The sequence below is a fragment of the Ambystoma mexicanum genome, chromosome 4q (genome assembly GCF_040938575.1).
Source record: "Ambystoma mexicanum isolate Mex_15411 chromosome 4q, UKY_AmexF1_1, whole genome shotgun sequence".
Lineage (NCBI taxonomy): Eukaryota > Metazoa > Chordata > Amphibia > Caudata > Ambystomatidae > Ambystoma > Ambystoma mexicanum.
Genome location: NC_090928.1, coordinates 895190778 through 895209081, shown reverse-complemented (window position 1 = coordinate 895209081; position 18304 = coordinate 895190778). Strand labels below are relative to the sequence as shown.

Genomic DNA, 18304 nt, shown 5'->3' with positions numbered 1-18304 from the left:
GGGCGCGTGTACGCGCCTATGCCGCAGTTAACGGAACCGTGGTTTAGGGTGCCGTTCATTCCGGGTTTGGGGGTCGGAATGCAACTGAACGGATGACGATGCCGGTATTAGCATACCGGCATCGTTTTTCACTTACCGGCATACCTCGTAATGAGGCCCCATGACTTTAGGATGTATATGAGTAGTGACACTGCATGTTTCAGGTGTTGAAGTGCAAAGTGCCATGAAGTGATTTAGTAGCCCAGATTAAGTGAATATTATTTTTTAATTGAGAGCCCGGATGAATGAAAGGCCTGTATGCGATGTATGATGTTTAGGGCGTAGGCGTTGTTTATTGAGCATGCTGTTAGCGCTGTATCGAGTGCGCATTATAATTGTATGGAACCGGTATGTATTTGGCCATTGTTTTTTTGTTGGAAGTTGAATGCATTCTGTAAGACCTTTACACTTGGACTGTGAGCCTGATCAGCTTTCTGTCGTGGTGACTTCTCTCACGCTTCTCTCACGCGCTGTTTCTATTCCAGTTGCGTCATTTGCAGGTGTTCTTTATTATGTAAGTATCTTTGCTGTCTTTTCCTACTTTGAAATGTTTTTCTTGGAGGCAGTGGGATTGTGTGTGGACAGTGTAAAAGGACAAGGCATATGACAAGTTTTCTGGAGAGAATGGTGGTGTGTATGTGGTTATGGATGTGATGATGTATATTGATGGTATATCCGGATGTTAGTTGAGTTATCTGGTTGGTTGAGTGTGTGCGCGTTTGCGCTGCGGGCATGGCAGGCCTGAGTCTCAGTGTGACAGATGGAGTGGAAGGAGTATATGCTGTGTTGGTAGTCAAGTGTGGTCATGATTGTATGTGCTTGCAGGTGGCAGCTGTAAAACCCAGGAGTGGCAGTCCTGGGTAGGTGGTGTTTTGTGTGTTAAGATGGCGCAGGATGTTAGATACAAGATTGTGGAATACGTTTTGAGGGTTTGTGATTTTAGTATGGTACTTGGTAGGTTTGTAATGAGTGTTGAATTTTTGTGTGGTTTCAGAGAGCCTGGTTTGTGAATATTGTTTGAGTGTTTTCATTGAAAGGAAAGAGGATGTGTAGTATCTGCTTGCATTGTGTGCACCAGTGCAGGCAGTAGAATGGTATGATATTGTCTGGAACTTTATGGGTAATCAGAGTTCGAAGACTGTCATTTGGGACTTCAGGATGGGAGAACTGATCTGAGAGGATGCTTGTCACTTAGCTCCTGCCTCCCTGTCGCCCAACTAGCCCTGAAACATAAATAAACCAACATACTTTTATATACATCAGCCTCCAGCATCATTTATGCTTCCTGGTGACTCTTCCAGTATCCCCAATACTACACATGCTAAAAAGTATTATATATGTAAATACAGAACCTGTTACATCTATCTGTCTGTCTTTCTTTCTTTCTTTCTTTCTTTCTTTCTTTCTTTCTTTCTTTCTTTCTTTCTTTCTTTCTTTCTTTCTTTCTTTCTTTCTTTCTTTCTTTCCATCTATCTATAAGGGAGATTTGTGGATGTGTGTGTGTGTGTGTGCGCATGTCTGTTCGAAATGTTCAGCATACTTCCCAACATGCTTCAAACCTGAAAGTAATTTAATATAATGCGAAAAACCTTGATCAATGGTTGTACGCATAGTAACACACACCCGATTGACGCCTGGACATCTAAGTCACACTGGGTTCTGTCGTGCTGCCATATTAAGAGACTGACCAGACAACTGGTCAACACCACTGAGCATCACCTTGTTTGCATATTCCTTATAGAGGGCCCAAATAGAGCAATGAGCCAGTTCTCAGTAAATTTAACATGTTCATTATACGCATTCAATATAATGCGACAATCCTTGATCAATTGTATTATATATAAAAACACACACCCAAGTGCATTGACTATATCCCGTTCCAACATGTCTGCCGCATTTACAGCACACTATGTGGAAAGACGGAACAAAATGCCCACTCTGTGACAAGAGCAGAAATACCATGCGTTTATACCAGCACGCAGCAACGAGACGGCTCCCAGCCATAGACTAACTGCATAGAGCTGAGGAAGCATGAAACATTCTGCCCGCGATCGCTGAAGGTAAGCATGGACCTAGACACTTGCCCACTTTTACATGGACCATGCATATGGTCCCATTGACCCCCCACTTCTGTCTTTCGTTTCATTTCAGATACAAAAGCAAAACAGTGGGCCATTCCCCGAGCCCACCTTACGCCTCAGCAATGTGCACGCAAGGTAGGGTGACTCCACAGTGCAAATATATCTCTGAGAGACTTTAGTGCACAGGAACGTGTCATAACCTCTTTGAATATTCACATCGTTTGCCCAGATACTATGTGAAGCGAGGCCCCTGATCCGCGCACCACGCCACAGATGTGATTTCCACCACCCGGGGCCCTTTACAAGTGCTAGCTCTGGTATGTTGTGATGACCAAAACAAAATGTGTTGCATGCGATTCACCTCCCACATCATCGAGGTGTTCACTCAATTGCATATAATGCAGAGCACATTCCTGGGTTTTCTCTGTCCACACCCCTTACTCCCTTCCTCCCCTCTCCCCCTCTCTGCACTTCCACAATATGGCAATTAAATAGCCCACATTTGTGTACATTGCCAACACTAAGTGGCCTTAAACTTTACAAAACATTCACACACAGAGACTGCTCTTACAATAACCTTACACACTTAGAGTGTGCAACAAATCTGGGTTGACATTCTGAGGTCCCCTTTTGTCTTTTCTCTTTTCCTAGTGGATGGGGTGTGTGCCAGATCCGCAGCGCTGACCTTACGTGGAACGGTACTGCACACGAATCATCTGGTTCTGAAGAAGATAACCTCAACACCAATTGTCATCGAAACTGGTCGACCTTAGGCTCATGAGACACCTCATGACCAGCTTGATGTTCTAATAAGCAACTGTGACACAATCCTAATGATTAGTAGCCCCCATTGGGCACATTAAAATCAGGAGGTCCCACATGCTTTGTATGTGTATGACTTGTTTGTTTTAACTATCCACTAATAGGTTTGTTATTCTAGGAGGACCCCACAGATTTGGTGATTAAAACTTGGCAGAGAAATTCCTATGTGGAGCCACCTCCTATAGATATAACAGACAAGAGACATGGGGCATCATCATTAGTTTGGCGGTAACTCTTAACTGCGGCGGTAACACTATTACCAGCGCATTTACGGGTTCCGCCAAATCACAGGTTTCGCAGGATTTACCCCCAGCTCTAAGCTCTAAGCTGGGAATAAATCAGCTGGGATTTTGCTGATTTTCGGCGCTATTACCGTGCGCTAATACTGCTGACGGTAGTAGCACCGAAAATTCCCCATTGGGTCCAATGGGGAATTGGGAATTCCTGAATGGGCCCAATGGGGAATTACCATTCTGCCAAACCCGTGATTCGGTGCTAATAGCACCGGGGGTTTGGTAGTAATGCTAATAGCCCTGGCGGTATCCCAGCGGTATTACCGCAGGGATACCCCCCAACTCGTGATGAGGCCCATGATCTAATGCGAACAGTTTCTCATTATACCTGTACTGGTTTTTAAGTATCTGTGATGGGCCTCATCACAAGTTGGGTGGTATCCTGGCGGTAATACTGCCGGGATACTGCCAGTGCTATTAGTGTTACTGCCAAACCACCCGGCGCTATTAGCGCCGGATCACTGGTTTGGCGGAACAGTAATACCCTATTCCTCATTGGGCCCATTCGGGAATTCCCCATTCCCCATTGGGCCCAATGGGGAATATTCGGCACTTCTACCGTTGTGGCATTAGTGTGTGGTAATAGCACCAAAAATCAGCAAAATCGTGGTGGATTTACCCCCAGCTGATAGCTGTGAGTAAATCCTGCCAAACCCGTAATTTGGAGGACCCTTAAATGCGACGGTAATAGCATTCCCACTGCATTTAAGGGTTACCACCAAACTCGTGATGAGGCCTGATGTGTAGATGAGGGACAGATCTGTCACTATCCCTTTTAGACAGGTGGTACACCACCGTTCTTCCTCGGGAGAGCTTGCCTTGACAGGGTTAGGGTGTGCCTCCGACTAGGGACAGTTTCTTTCTGTGTGTCTCAAAGACAGCAGTTAGGTGAGGACAACTCACCAGTGATACATACTCCTGTACCTGTTATTTTGTGTTTGAAATGTTCAGCACTCTTCCCAACATACTACAAACCTGATATTTGGCAAGTGGGTAGACTCCATGGTTTAGACAATGTAAAAAGTGCAAAATATAAATATACATTTGTCTAATTCTGTTTTGTTTAGTAGGAATTACAGTGAAAAGCACAGTTACAACTGCTAGTATATTTATATACAACACAACCTCAGACATACAGAAAAATAAAAATCTAATTTAAATCCTACTCAGAATATTTACAACTCCCAACAAAGTATTTCCTAGCAGTATCCCTCTACCTTAACTCAATTTAGAATGCACAACACTCACTCAGAATGTGCAGAACTTCTTCAGGGGCTGTCTCTTAATCAGTGAAGTTTTGAAGGGTCACTAAAATAATTACAAACAACATTGGTAAACATCAGAACAATAACTGATTTGCAAAGGCTAGTCATTAACCCACTCCCTTAATCAAAATGGGTAACCTGGTAGGTAACTCTTTTGCCTGTATAGATAATTCGAAACCCTCATATATGGGGGTGATTGAAGGAAGCAAAAAAGCCAATAAATGCCTATATGTATTTACATAGGGAGATAAGCACAGTTACTGTATCAAATTGTACCCATTTTATTGTTTACTTATTTCTTCTTTTTAGATGGTCACTAGCGTAAAGCATTTATTGCCTATTTTACCGCTGCTTGAGTGAAGATTTACCTCCAATTTACCTGGAAACATTTTGAGATTCACTGAGTGGTCGATTTATCACCAACAGTAAATACTCTAATTGTTATGAATCAAAAATAAAGCTCGGAATCTGGTGGATTGTCCGCCAGAATGAGTGTCAGTAACAGTAACATAGCTTGGCGTATTTCCATTTGAAATACTTCCAGACTCTTAAATCTTTTCTGTTGCAAGTGAAAGGGTCTAATGAATGGTCTTTCCGATATCGATAACAATGTTTCATTTTGATATTAACATTTTGAATTGAAATTCTTGAGTTTCAAGGTAATCAAAACACTAACATCACTGTTTTGCCAGTGTGATACTTGCTCGCTATAGTTCTAATTGTGGAAACTCCTAACAGCAAGCTATGAACTCCAAAGATGGCTGGGATTTGACAGATGACCCATGTGACTCAGCTACTATAACTAACTGAAAGCTTTCATCCGATTAATGTTGGCAAACCCCCATAATATTATAGAAATGTATGCACATCATAAGTCCTAGTGGTAAGATTATAGCTGAAACATGTTACATTATTTCACTTTGAGGATAAAAAAACGATCTTTGAAAATTGCATTGGAATTTTGTTCAATAGGAACCCAAACTAAAATAGATTTATTTGATCTCATTTAGCATAGGCGTGAGTCGACTTAGTCCAAATTAATACATTAGTTTAATAATTTGAACTAATTGCAGACGCTCATCTGTATTGCAGAAAGAATCTGCTTTTATTCAACTTGCACAAATAAGATAATTTAATCTATTAGATGGCAACATTAGAGGGTGCCGTGCAATGCATAGTACAAATATTCCTTTGTACGTTATAATTTGAAGAAAACAAAGGTTTGTGGATATTTTCAAAAATGTTTATTGCACAATAGCTGCAGAAATAACACTAAAACAGTAAAATAGGAAACAAAATGCATTCTAATGTAAATATTACATCTGATTGCGTCTCATGGCATAAATAAAACCATTGAATTTGCTGAAAGAATTTCCAAAAGAGTTGTGTTACTTTTTGTGAATGCATTTTACAACTGACAATAACCGTGAGAGAATATTTTTAAAATTCTCAAGTTTTAGGTTATTATTTAAAATTATTTTAATTTATTTGTAAAGAGATATTCTTAAAAGTGTCTTTGAGAATATGGGCCCTTAACACAATGATATGTTTATTTTGATATGAAACATACATGAGTAATATCTTTCAAAGGTTGTCATGATAAAAGTAATAAAGACAGGAAACAAGAACAATTTCAATGGTGTGGAAGACACTGAATGCTTGTCCTTCTAACTAATCAAGATTTAACCGACTGGAGCACATTTAAGATGGCCCCATTGCATAATGCATATGTGCAATTGCCAAATTCTCTAACTAAAGGATACCTTCATTCTTATTATTTATAATATTATTGCTAATAATTCCACAATGCTCCTTCAAGGAAGATCAGGCAATATTATTAACTCTGTAAGTGTATTAAGCTTATATTATTTGTTTAATGGAATCCGCAGATAGTGCAAGTTGGAATTCTGCTTTGAACCAAGCTTCTTAAAATGTTATGGGGGCGTCTTAGAATGTTATGGATAACACAAAGATGCCATTTTTAAACTCTGTATGAAGTAAATGTGGTGTACAGAAGGTTTGCGATGTACTGGAAGTGCTTAAAATACACATACAAATATGCATGTGTGCTCCCTTCCCATAATATTCCCGTCAAGTGTACATGACCTTAAAAGTCATACGTGTAGCCTGCAAAAGAACTCTCACAAAATGAAAAAAGGGTTTCAATTTTTTTTATCATTTTTAGGATTTGCTGTGCAAATTCACTTTTCCTTTGTGCTATCAAGCTCTTAGAACATCATGATATTTAAAAGTTATTTCAACTGTTGGGAGCGTTTGGAAATCACACAACACATTCTTTGTAAATTGCAACTAATTTTTATTGTAATTTCCAACTTAAAGAAAAGGGATTGTCTCTTAATTTTCAGGTGGAGGATGTAATAGCAGAGTTGAGATTACGACAGTGTGCAAACACCAGGGTAGGCAATGTGTACCTTCGTGGAGTGTCCGGCGGGGAGAGGAGAAGAGTGAGCATCGGAGTGCAGCTACTCTGGAATCCTGGTGAGTTCAGAATAAAGCAGAAAGCTAGTTTTGATGTATCTGTGGTACCTACTTCTCGAAGGAAATTAAAATCACAACTAAAGCATTCTGACAGTTGCATTATTTTGCCAAAAGGTGATTGTGCTGTATTTCTTGCACCTCTGGTATTGGTCACAATAACAAGTTAATATCCATTTCCTTTTCCCCCAGGTGTTCTAATTTTTGACGAACCCACATCAGGCTTGGACAGTTTCACTGCTCATAACCTAGTCACAACACTATCCCGGCTCGCCAGAGGAAATCGATTGGTTGTTCTTTCAATCCATCAGCCTCGCTCAGACATCTTCCAGCTCTTTGATCTGGTTCTTCTTCTCTCCTCTGGGACAACCATCTACTCAGGCGCTGCCTGCGACATGGTCCAGTATTTCACATCAATAGGGTATCCTTGCCCAAGATACAGCAATCCAGCAGACTTTTATGGTTAGTAACATTAACTGATGAACACCAGTATGCAACACATAGCATCTAAATGCTCACAGAAATGTACCAACCAAGAATTGCAATTCTGTCCTCAAACATGCCGCTGGTATCCAGATGCCATAAATAGAATGCTCATGGTATCCACTCTCCAGAATGCCTAGACACAGATACCATCACTCATGAAGAGGCTTTGCATGTAGTTGGGGTATGGTCTGTGAGTGCAGTGCAAGTGTAGTGCAGACTGTCTCTGCAGGCACATCTAAGCGCTCTGCACACATCCTATCCTTAGGTATGGCTCTCAGCTACCTTGCGGTGAGGGGGCTGGAATGTCTAATGATTTCAGGTGATATGCCTGAAGGACCTGACAGCTAAACTGGCTGGTTGGAAATGTAAAACTATACAGACACATTCATGTTTGCATGATACTTTATGTGGGGCTGTGCACATCCGGCAGCAGGGGTCCAAAACCATCAATGTCTACCATATCATTCACTCTGCACATGGCCTACACGAAGCTGAATCATGCACACGTGACGGCTGCTACTGTGACAAATTGGATTCTGCTCAGCAGGAGTACAAGGATGAGTAGGGGCAAAAAGGCTCACTCAGCCAGCACACTTCTACAAACCAAAAGCCAACACAATCATAAAGATAAAACAGGAAAAATCAAGAGATATGCCTCCATTGCCTTTTGTGGTAACGTGTGCCGATGGAAGGCTATACTCTACTCACAAGAGGGTTATGAAGGTGACCCAGTAGTGACCGAAACAACACAGTATCACAGTCCAAATTAAAGGGAATGTCCAATCAAGGTTTGTTAAAAATATAAACACTTTAATTAAACACACCATCTGCACGTAGAACAAAATAGAAAAAACTGTGCGACAACTCAGCCCTGTGGAAGAACAGAGAGGAAGCAACAGACTGAAGAAAGTAGCCCTCTAAGTGTGAGTACAGGGGTGATAGCCAAATACCAACCACGGAAGGATATGTCGTTGGGTGAAAGAAAGTACTGAGGTGGCCTAACCAGTGTCTAGGGTCTCAGTGGACCAGGGGGCAGTTTGTGGTCAACAGTACATGGGTTTGGTTATTGGGTGGGTTCATGGTGTCAAACCCGGTGTCTAATGTTGGTAGGAGCAGATTAAGCTCAGTTCAGGTACAGTGAGTTGTGTGGGCCCTAGCAGCAAGCAGGCATCAAACAGGTGCGAATGCAGTTGGTCTGTGCATTCAGAGGGGGGCTTTCAGTGATGTAGATCGGGGCTTTCCCCAGAATCTCCTTGAGGGTGGGCCAGGATGAGTTGGGCTTAGCCGCTGGGAGGGGTTGATGCCTGTCGCTCCAGCGGTTCGAGTCAGAGGGCCATGGTCATCAAACTGGTGATCTGGGTATTCCGATGTGCGGGTCAGTGAAGCAGCCGTTTGAGGGTTAGTTGGGCCAAGCCATGGTTGTAACCCCTGGCCAGAGTCTGCATGTGACTCTCGAGCGGTTCGGATTGGGGACCGGGCATCGAGCAGTGGATTCAGGCCTAGCAGGTGACCGGCTTGGCTAGGACACGATGCACCGCCGAGCTGGTTTGAGGTGCAACCAATAGTTTGGATTGGTGGAGGAGCACAAAAGCCAGTGTTGGCATCTTCCCTCTCGTTCAAGGTGCAGTGAACATGGTGCAAACTGGTTCAGTTTGGCAGAACAGGGAGCTCCAGCTGGTTTGGTGCTCCAATGCCTTGAGGCCAACTCAGAGGGACTCGAGGACAGGATGGCTCCATTCAGGGTCTTCTCTCCTAGCTTTAGGATATTCAGTTGCTGCTACTGGTCCACAGCAAAGGTTACCCCCAATGTGCCCTTAGATTGGGTAGGGGGCAGATCTTGCTTCTGCCTTGGACGGATTCTTCTTCTCCTCAGGCTGAGGTGTTTGGAAAGTACTACTTTCCCAAAGGATGTCCAGTAGGTTCTTCTCAGGTGTTGATCTATAGTGAATCTGATGGGAGACCCCCTTCTTTACCGGGATGATTGTTTCATAGGCTCAGTGTCGTGGGAGAAGACAATTAGAGAACTTGTCAACTCTTCGAACAACTGAGATTTCGAGTGAATTTCCAGAAGTCCAACCTGAACCTCTGTCAAGATCTGATATTTATCGGAGCTCACTTCCTCACAAACAAGGACACGCCTACACAGTCTATTACTAACAGAGGCAGACTTCACAAGATCCTTTCAGGTTGTCCAGTTTGTCATGTCAGACACAGCATTCCTGGTTTCTTAGGCAAGGTAGCAAATGAAGATTAGTGAATCACCTCCTACAGTTCTGGGATCCTCAGTTTTAGAGTCGTGGACTCAACCGGGTCACCTGAAGAGTGGCCCAGGATGTGATCATGACCAACAACCGTGGTGTGGGCAGGGGTTCGATATAGTCAGACAAGCCAATCCAGGGACAGTGGGTGCTTTCAGAGAGCACACATTAATCCAATTGAAAGAAACTCTTGTCAATAGATCTCTGAAGAAATTGGAAGTGGATCAATGCCATAGCCTTGTAATATGTAAATGTGCAGGACGGAACAAACGTGAAATCACTCTTGAGCCTTTGGAACGATACTGCGGAAAAGACAGAACAAAACCTGATGTTATCAGCCATCCATATTTGAAGCATTTACCTACATGAAAGTGGACAGGTTGAGTCTTAGATTTCCATCATCTCTGGAATATTCTCTATTAAATAAAGACTTCCCACAGATTTGTGATGATTTCGGGACTGCTGTGATGAATTTGTTCGCCATGAAGCACAACCAAGTGGTGGCAATGTACTGCTGATGGCTTGGGGTGTAGATGTACTGACTATTGTTTGGCCAAGGGGTGTGTTATATGTGTTTCCTCCTTTTCCCCTGATTTCATAGGTAATTGTGAAATTCTTAAAGGAGGAGACAGATTTGATTAAAATGGTTACCTGCTGCCCTCGGGCCCAATCAGAGAGAATGTAAGTCCTGAATCAGATCATGGTGTGTGTGAAGGCAAGTTGAAAAGTGTTTGTATGCATTTGTGCTTTTTTCAAATATTTTGTTGTGTTTGTGTTTGTGTGAGTTGTAATGTGTGAATGAGCATGTGTGTGAGTAAGCAGGTGGGTCTGTGAGACTGCTTTTATGTGTATTTCTGTGTGGGTGTGTGCAAATGCATGGCTGAAAGCGTGCGGGACTGAGTATGTTTGAATGTGCATGGGATCATACATTCTCCTTGGTGAAGGAGAAGGGCTGCAGGCGCACCATTATTGAGCATGTGAAATACAATGACAATGCTGACATATATTGGGGCAGAGTTTCATGAAAGTGAAATTCAGTGACAATGCTGACATATACTGCTGTCCCTGGGTGGGACTTAATGTACCTTAATTCAACAAGGTTTATGCGCTTTGAGACTAATATGGTGGTGAGCTGGCGCAGTATGAACAAACTAATAATATTAATATATTGTGGGTGCAGCTTCTTGAAAGTGAAAGACAGTGACAATGCTAACATATATTGTGGACACAGATTCATGAAAGGGTTTCACCTTGGCAATGCTGGCATATATTGAAGGCACGGCATCATAAAAGTGATTTACAGTAGGATTGTATTGAAGGCACAGCATCATAAAAGTGATTTAAAGTAGGATTGCCAGGATAAATTGAGGCACCACAAAACAAAAACGGACTCAACCAATTTTTAAAGAGTAATCCTTAATATGACACCTCAAAACTGGAAAACCGAGAAAGAACATATTTACTACAAAATCTAGAGGAGCCTGTCACAGCCCAAAATGAAGGAATAGTCATTTTGGGCAGTGAAATGCTCCTCTAGATTTTGTAGTAAGCATATTGTGGGCACAACATAATCAAATAGATTTGCAGTAGCAATACCAAACATTTTTCTGGGCACAACTTCATGAACATGATTTATAGTGAGAATGCTGACATATATTGTGGGCACAGCATCATGCAAGTGATTTACCATACACATGCTTACCTATTTACCTATCATGAAAGTGATTTACAGTGGCAAAGCCAGTATATTTTATGAGGGTAGATTATTAAAAGTGATTTACCACGCAATGCTGGCATAGATTGTGGGAGAAGCATGACATACATGTTATAAAATGCTACTACATGCTTTTAGTGGCCTGACATCTATTTTTTCATGTGTTATCTTAAAAAAGCATGTAAATTGTATGTTTGCTCTAACCTGTTTTCTCGGAAATTGTTTGGTAAAATACACCATTTCAAACCATTATTTCAAAAATGTTCTTGAGGTGAGGGGACATCCCCTTGAAGCCTGTACATTATTCAGGGTTGTCTCACTATACATGGTTATAATTTGGGGAGACATTTAGGCCCGCCGCTGAAAATATTCCCCAGCTGTGACTGAGCAGGGATTATTTACAATTCTGGTCATGGTGCCCCCTCAGGAGCCACCCACCCAGCCACTGATTCTAGGGAATTAAGGCATCCCTTTAGTTAGCCCTCAAAACCTGGACATCCAATCACTCCTTACAGCATAGCCAATGGTTCCCAAAGGCATTTGGCTAGAAAAAGGCCACTTTTCCTGCAGTCCCTAAGCACCTATGATCTGACACCTGGCACGCGGAAAGATCTTGATGTGTTGCTATCTGGTTTTGGCCAACTCTTGTCGACCTCTCTCCCAGCTCTATTGATTTTAGTTTTTTTATGAAATATGTTTAACATACATGAATATTGTTTGTACTCTTACCTACAATTGATTGTTTACTGCACAACCGGCACTCACCCTGTTTTTAGTTCCTCCCTCCCATAATGTGTATTTTCCCCTTATATCAAGGTTGGGTTGCCTTGTTTCAGGTTTTGCAATATAAAAACAACAATAAAATAGGAAAATAAAAAAACTCTGCATATAAACCGAAGTAAAAATGCCTTTTCCACCATGTGTTCTGCTACATGGTACAACCAGTCTTCAGGCTAGACAAAAGTACTGTCCTTTTCAGGAGCCAATCCTTATCTACCACTGTGTGTATTTTTTAGACATGTTCAGTATGCACACAAGCAACCTCATTCAGAAACAGCTGCTCCTTTTAGCTCAATATCCTTAGATCAACACAGTGGAATATACTGTACACCCATCAAGACCCCAACAACTTCTCAATTATTTCCAACCAGCAACGAATTGCAAGCCGTTCTGTTACACTTTGTTTTTCACCCTCCTGACCTCATAAGACATACAATGTGAACTAGCACAAAGCTATTTATGTATTACATGCGCTTAAGTATGAGGGTGTCTAGAACTTACTCTTTAGTTTTTTCTTAAACAATAGTAAAACCTGTTCTATTCCCAACCCAGCACCTGATGCAGCTTCTTTTTTAGGAGGGTTTGAGGCGATTTCAGGCAATAGAGACCACCATAAACAAAGTATGTTTATATAAACAGTAAACAAGCCAGCCAACTAGGTGGTGTCCAAGCAGTTAGTCTAGCCAGACTGACCAGCCAACTAACTTCAAAGAGAGATCCTTAAAAAAGTTCAATAGTTATCACAGGCATGCAAAGGTGAGAGAACATTTGTATGCTTAGGCTAAAATCCTAGGAGGAGTGGAGGCTTCAAGACATGCATTTGTACCCAGATGAATTCACAGGAAAAGATTTGACCACATTTACTAGTCTGGATACTGACATGCTATTTGAAATATGCGGTGTTGGCAGTTAAAAATGAGGTTAATGTTTACAGGGACCAACGGAAAGCTAGTAAAATTTGATCTGCTTCACTTTACCAAAGATATGTTTCCACAGTAAAGGATTTTCCGGCCCTAATACAAAAAAAAACCAGGGAGTCCCAGAGGTGTCCCCATGAAATATGGGGAAGAGTGGCAGGCGACCCGCCAAAACAGTAAAGGGGGAGAAGGATGCATGCAAAAAAGGGACCCAAATCTAGTAAAACTCTCAAATGCTAATAGAAGTCCTTAACCTTTAAAATTCAGTTGTCAGGTGGGTTCAATCACGTGAGTTACAAAGCAGTTCACAGAGGCTGCAAGCAGCAACATAGGTGCTGCAGATGTAACCCTGAAAAGACTCTAAGGGGAAACAAAGAATAAGCAGTCAAGTCCCAGTGTTGCCATTGGACCCTCTCACTTTCTGTCATAATGGGACTTCATGAGACCCTGTGTATGGGCTAGGAGAGAAAAGGTAGAAAGGATACCTCTCAGAACTGCCTAGTTTTAGAAGCTGGTCTAATGGCAGACTCAGAATCCTCCCCCAGCCTCCCGGCTTGACCATGCAACAGCATTGATAGCAGTCTTACAATGGGAGTGACCAATGACAATAAAGTCCAAACTGCTGGTGATTTCAAAAGTGTCTACTCAAAGTATTAACATATACTCAGCCAACACTCAGCCTCTTTTTACTTCATTTTTTTTTTAAATGTAAAAATTAGAGTGTTGGCAGAGTATAAGTTAATACTTTGAGTAGGCACTTTTCACAATTTATGTTGTTCAAGCAAATGACTGTTTGACTCATTGTCCTGTTGTCTTATTGTTCCATTGTCCAACTTTAGACCTGTTCAATAATTACAAGACTGTTTTGATTACCTGAGTACTGTGATTTTTGTTCACGATATTTTCTGTTTGTACTTTTTGCTTCTTTCTACTTATTTATTATTATGTTTCTGGTTTAAAATCTTGAACTTTGAAACACAACACTCATGGAAATACATTTGGCCGTTTTACCATGAGACTATCTCGATTGCTTTCAGAGTCTGATACAGCCACTAATTTGTTGATTAAGTGATTTCGTGAAAGATACACTCAATATTGAAATCTTTATTCTAAAATAATTTATAATCAAATCAGCAACAGTTTGGACTTTATTGTCATTGGTTAGTTGCAGTCCCACTCCACTGCTGTATTTGGGATACTCCCCCATTTCTGTTTTAAAGTTACAACGGGAGTGAAACAATGTCAAGTTGGCCAGAACCACATGAATTACTGAGGTGTTAGCAGGCCGGTAAGATCTGTCGATTTTCTGCATTCACAGATTTGGGATTTAAGATCTGATTTTAAAAATACCTGAACTCTTGTTTTTACTGATTTGGATATGTGATGCATTGCTGTTCACCATTCTTGATAGGCAATCGCTGCTATGGGTTTGACTAGTGCTCTCTTTTGCAGTTGACCTGACCAGCATTGATCGACGTAGCAGTGAACAAGAGAAGGAATGCTTGGAAAAGACCAGATCCCTAACTGCACTCTTCTGGGAGAAAGTCAAAGATTCTGGCGATTTTCTCTGGAAAGCTGGTGATGGAAACAATGTGGTGACAGCTTCCAGTGAGCCAAGGTGAGGAAACGCATCTTTTGTCCAAGGAGTTAATATGGATAGTTTTTTCAATATTCAAAAACTAAAACTGTATCTTTGGTACATAGCTTTGACAACCGCCTTGTCACATCGGAGAAGGCCATCAACATCGATTCCCATTCACCTGATATGATGCCGAGGGGTTTTCAACAGTTTTGCATCTTGCTAAGGTATTATTTTTGTAAGAAAATACTAGTCAGTGTGAAAAGAAATGTCACTTCTGTTTGTATTTTTTTAATTAATTCATGTATTATTTTATAACTTCGTTATTTAAGAGCATGTTAAATTGATCAAGTGTTTGTCCGTAAGCTCCTTATTTGCAAGTTATGTTATGTTATGCTAACAGTTTTTATACTGCACCATATCACTACCGTAGTGGTCTCAGAGCACGTAGGCTTGTCCAAGAGTTGGCGTATTGTTCTCCCACTAGAGGTACCCAGACCTGAAGAAAGAAAAGGAGCAGGGTAAGGGTAAGAAGATGGCAACATGCGAATGAATGGCACAAACAAAGGGAGGAAGAGATGAAGCGATGGAGAGGAATGTTCTGTGATAGCATGGGGCATGCCAGTCCTGTTAGGTGTACCACAAAATGTATGATGTAGAAAAGATGGGTGTGTTCTAATGTGTATGTGATCAACAGGAATGTGTAATAAGAAATATTGGGAAAACAGGATCATTAGCACACTATGGGGGTCATTACAAGTTTGGAGGCAGCCATGGTGCTAATAGCTAATAGCACCATGGCTGCCTCCAAACCCGTGTCCGGGTCCGTGGTGTCGGAATGGGGACTTACTGGGACATTCCGACCGTTGCGGACACGGTAAGTCCCCATTTTGAAAACCATTCCCCATTCCCATTCGAGCCCCCATAGGGCTCAATGGGAATGGGGAAGGAGCTAATAACGGGCCCGCAATTTCCCTGGTCCTTTAACGGGTCCCGCTAAGGGCGGCTGGTAAAACCAGCAGGCCCTAGGGGGACCCGCTAAGGGACCTCGGAATGCGGTGGCAGAGGGTTAACGGCACCGGCATCCTTACCGGTGCCATTAACCCCCTACCGCCGTACTCGTAATGACCCCCTATATCATATTTGAGTGTATGATGGGATGGGAATGTGCTCAGACAATCCTTACAGATGTTATGCTTATTTGACTCTGAATTTCTCAGAGCAGTTGGAAACCAAAATGCTGTTAATAAATTAAATATTTTTACAAATCTAGTAGGAAGAGAAATGAAGACAATTATTAAAACAATACCTCCAGAAGAAAAAAACGACGTACCAACTTCTGGTAACATCAAAAAATACAAGAATTATAGTACCGCCAAATCGAGACTATGAACGTTACATCTTTAATCAATGCCCTCAAAGCCCAAATTAAACTACTGCACAATTTGCTCTACGGCTTTAACGGAAAGCAATGTACTGTGATTTCTCACATTATAATGACGATGACGGAATCAGATTGAGGATTATTGAAGGCTGTCTATTATCGCAGTTCAGGAAACATCTATTAAAAAAATATCTCCCATTGAAAGAAGTACTTGAGCTGGCACGAATCTATGCAAGAGTAGACACACAGGCAGCTAATATGGAAAGTCCTAAAGGAGTGAACACCATCGCTGTCATAAATCAAAGACAAGGTACGCAATGGCAAAGAGGAAACCCGAATGAATTCCACTGGAATAACAATTGGAAAAGTAATGGAGAAAGACAATGTTACAGATGTGGGTTCGAATTTCCACACAGAGGTCAGTGTCCAACTTTGGGTCACATGTGTCTATGGTGTGGTCAGGAAAACCACTTTCAAAATATGTGTCGAGAACAAATACCATGGACACCTGTACAAAAATCAAATGTACAAATAATTCCAGCTCAAAGATATGAAAACCAAAGACAATTTAACACAAGAACAAACATAGAAAGATTGAACGGAAATATGAGACTAAATTCAAGTCAACCGGATTTCCGACCAGGATTTGTAAGAACAATGGACGCTCTAGAAATTGAGGGAACCCAGCAAATGAGACCTGAACAGACACTCATGACACAAACAGGTAACAGTCAAGAATTCATACAAGAAATATATAATGATCCATACGAAAACCCTCCAATAGAAGACAGAAATATGAATGCAAACAAGAATAATGAATACTTGGATTATGACAAATACAGCAAAGAGTATGTGAGACTAATGTATGACGTATCAGATGGGAATACAGCCATAAAGGTGAATATAAGTCTAGGAAATCAGAACATACCATTCTTGGTAGACACTGGCGCATGGTAAATGTAATGAATAACGAAGTATACAAGAAAATAGCACAATTATATCGGCTAAAACTATCAAGAGCCAATATATTCCAGTGGGGAGCTATACAACCATTGGTTGTAAAAGGGAAATTCACATGTGATTTGATACATAAAGATACTCGCATACCAGTTGAAATATTTGTTATAAACAGTCCTGTGGAAGGAAGATGCCTTATTAGTTGCAAAACTGCAACAAGCCTGAAGGCCATCAATGTAAACCTCGACAAGTCAGAAATTATACAGGGAATACCTCCACAAAGACAAGACATACAAACTATGACCGAAAGTAAAATTAACATAGAAATGCTCAAAGAGAAATTTTCCGACCTATTCAAAGGAGTAGGAAAATTGAAAGGAGATGCAATACACCTTCACATTGACCCACAGATTCAGCAGGTCCCCCAACATCCAAGAAGGATAGGATTCCATCTTCAAGAGAGAGTATCCAAAGAATTAGAGCAACTAATTGATAATGATATAATTGAAAGGGTGGAAAGTGGTCCCACCCCATGGGTGTCGCCATTGGTAGTGGTTCCAAAAGCTGATGGACGCTTTCGATTGTGTGTGGATATGAGGATACCCAATGTGGCTATACAAAGGATAAGACACCCAGGACCTAGCATCGAAGACATGATCATCAGGTTAAATCGAGCAACTAGATTCACAAAGCTTGACTTAAATCAAGGATATCACCAACTACAAATTGATCCTGAATCTAGGTATATAACTGCGTTTACAACTCATGAGGGTTTGTATTGATATAAGAGATTGAATTTTGGAATATCATTGGCAGCACAAATATTCCAAGAAGCAATAAGGAAAGTTATTGCACCTCTGAGGAATGCATTCAACTACAGTGATGACATACTGGTATATGGGGTCACTCAAAAGCAGCATGACGAAGCACTAGAAGAAGAGTGCATGGCTTTGCAAAATAGTGGTCTGACTTTAAATGAATCTAAGTGTGACGTGAATAAACGAAGTCTACGTTTCTTTGGACCTGTATTCTCAAAGAAGGGAATAAGGGCAGATTCAAATAAAGTGAATACCATTCTCAATCTGGAGCCACCCAAGGACATAACTGAACTAAGATCATTCCTACGGATGGCAGGATATTGTGCTCGTTATATACCAGAATTTGCAATTTTGACGGACCCTCTACGTCAATTATTGAAAAAGGAAACAGCATTCACATGGGAAGAAAAATGCA

The 18304-nt window shown here is 41.3% G+C and overlaps 1 protein-coding gene across 1 annotated transcript in view; it reads left to right on the top strand.

The window, feature by feature from the left end:
• Nucleotides 1-18304, top strand: part of ABCG8 (ATP binding cassette subfamily G member 8) — a 288385-nt gene that overhangs the window by 145600 nt on the left and 124481 nt on the right. The window contains exons 4-7 of the mRNA XM_069608460.1: nt 6867-6999; nt 7189-7458; nt 14604-14769; nt 14856-14957. Of these exons, the coding sequence (XP_069464561.1) occupies nt 6867-6999; nt 7189-7458; nt 14604-14769; nt 14856-14957 (671 nt within the window). The remainder of the gene's footprint in view (nt 1-6866; nt 7000-7188; nt 7459-14603; nt 14770-14855; nt 14958-18304) is intronic.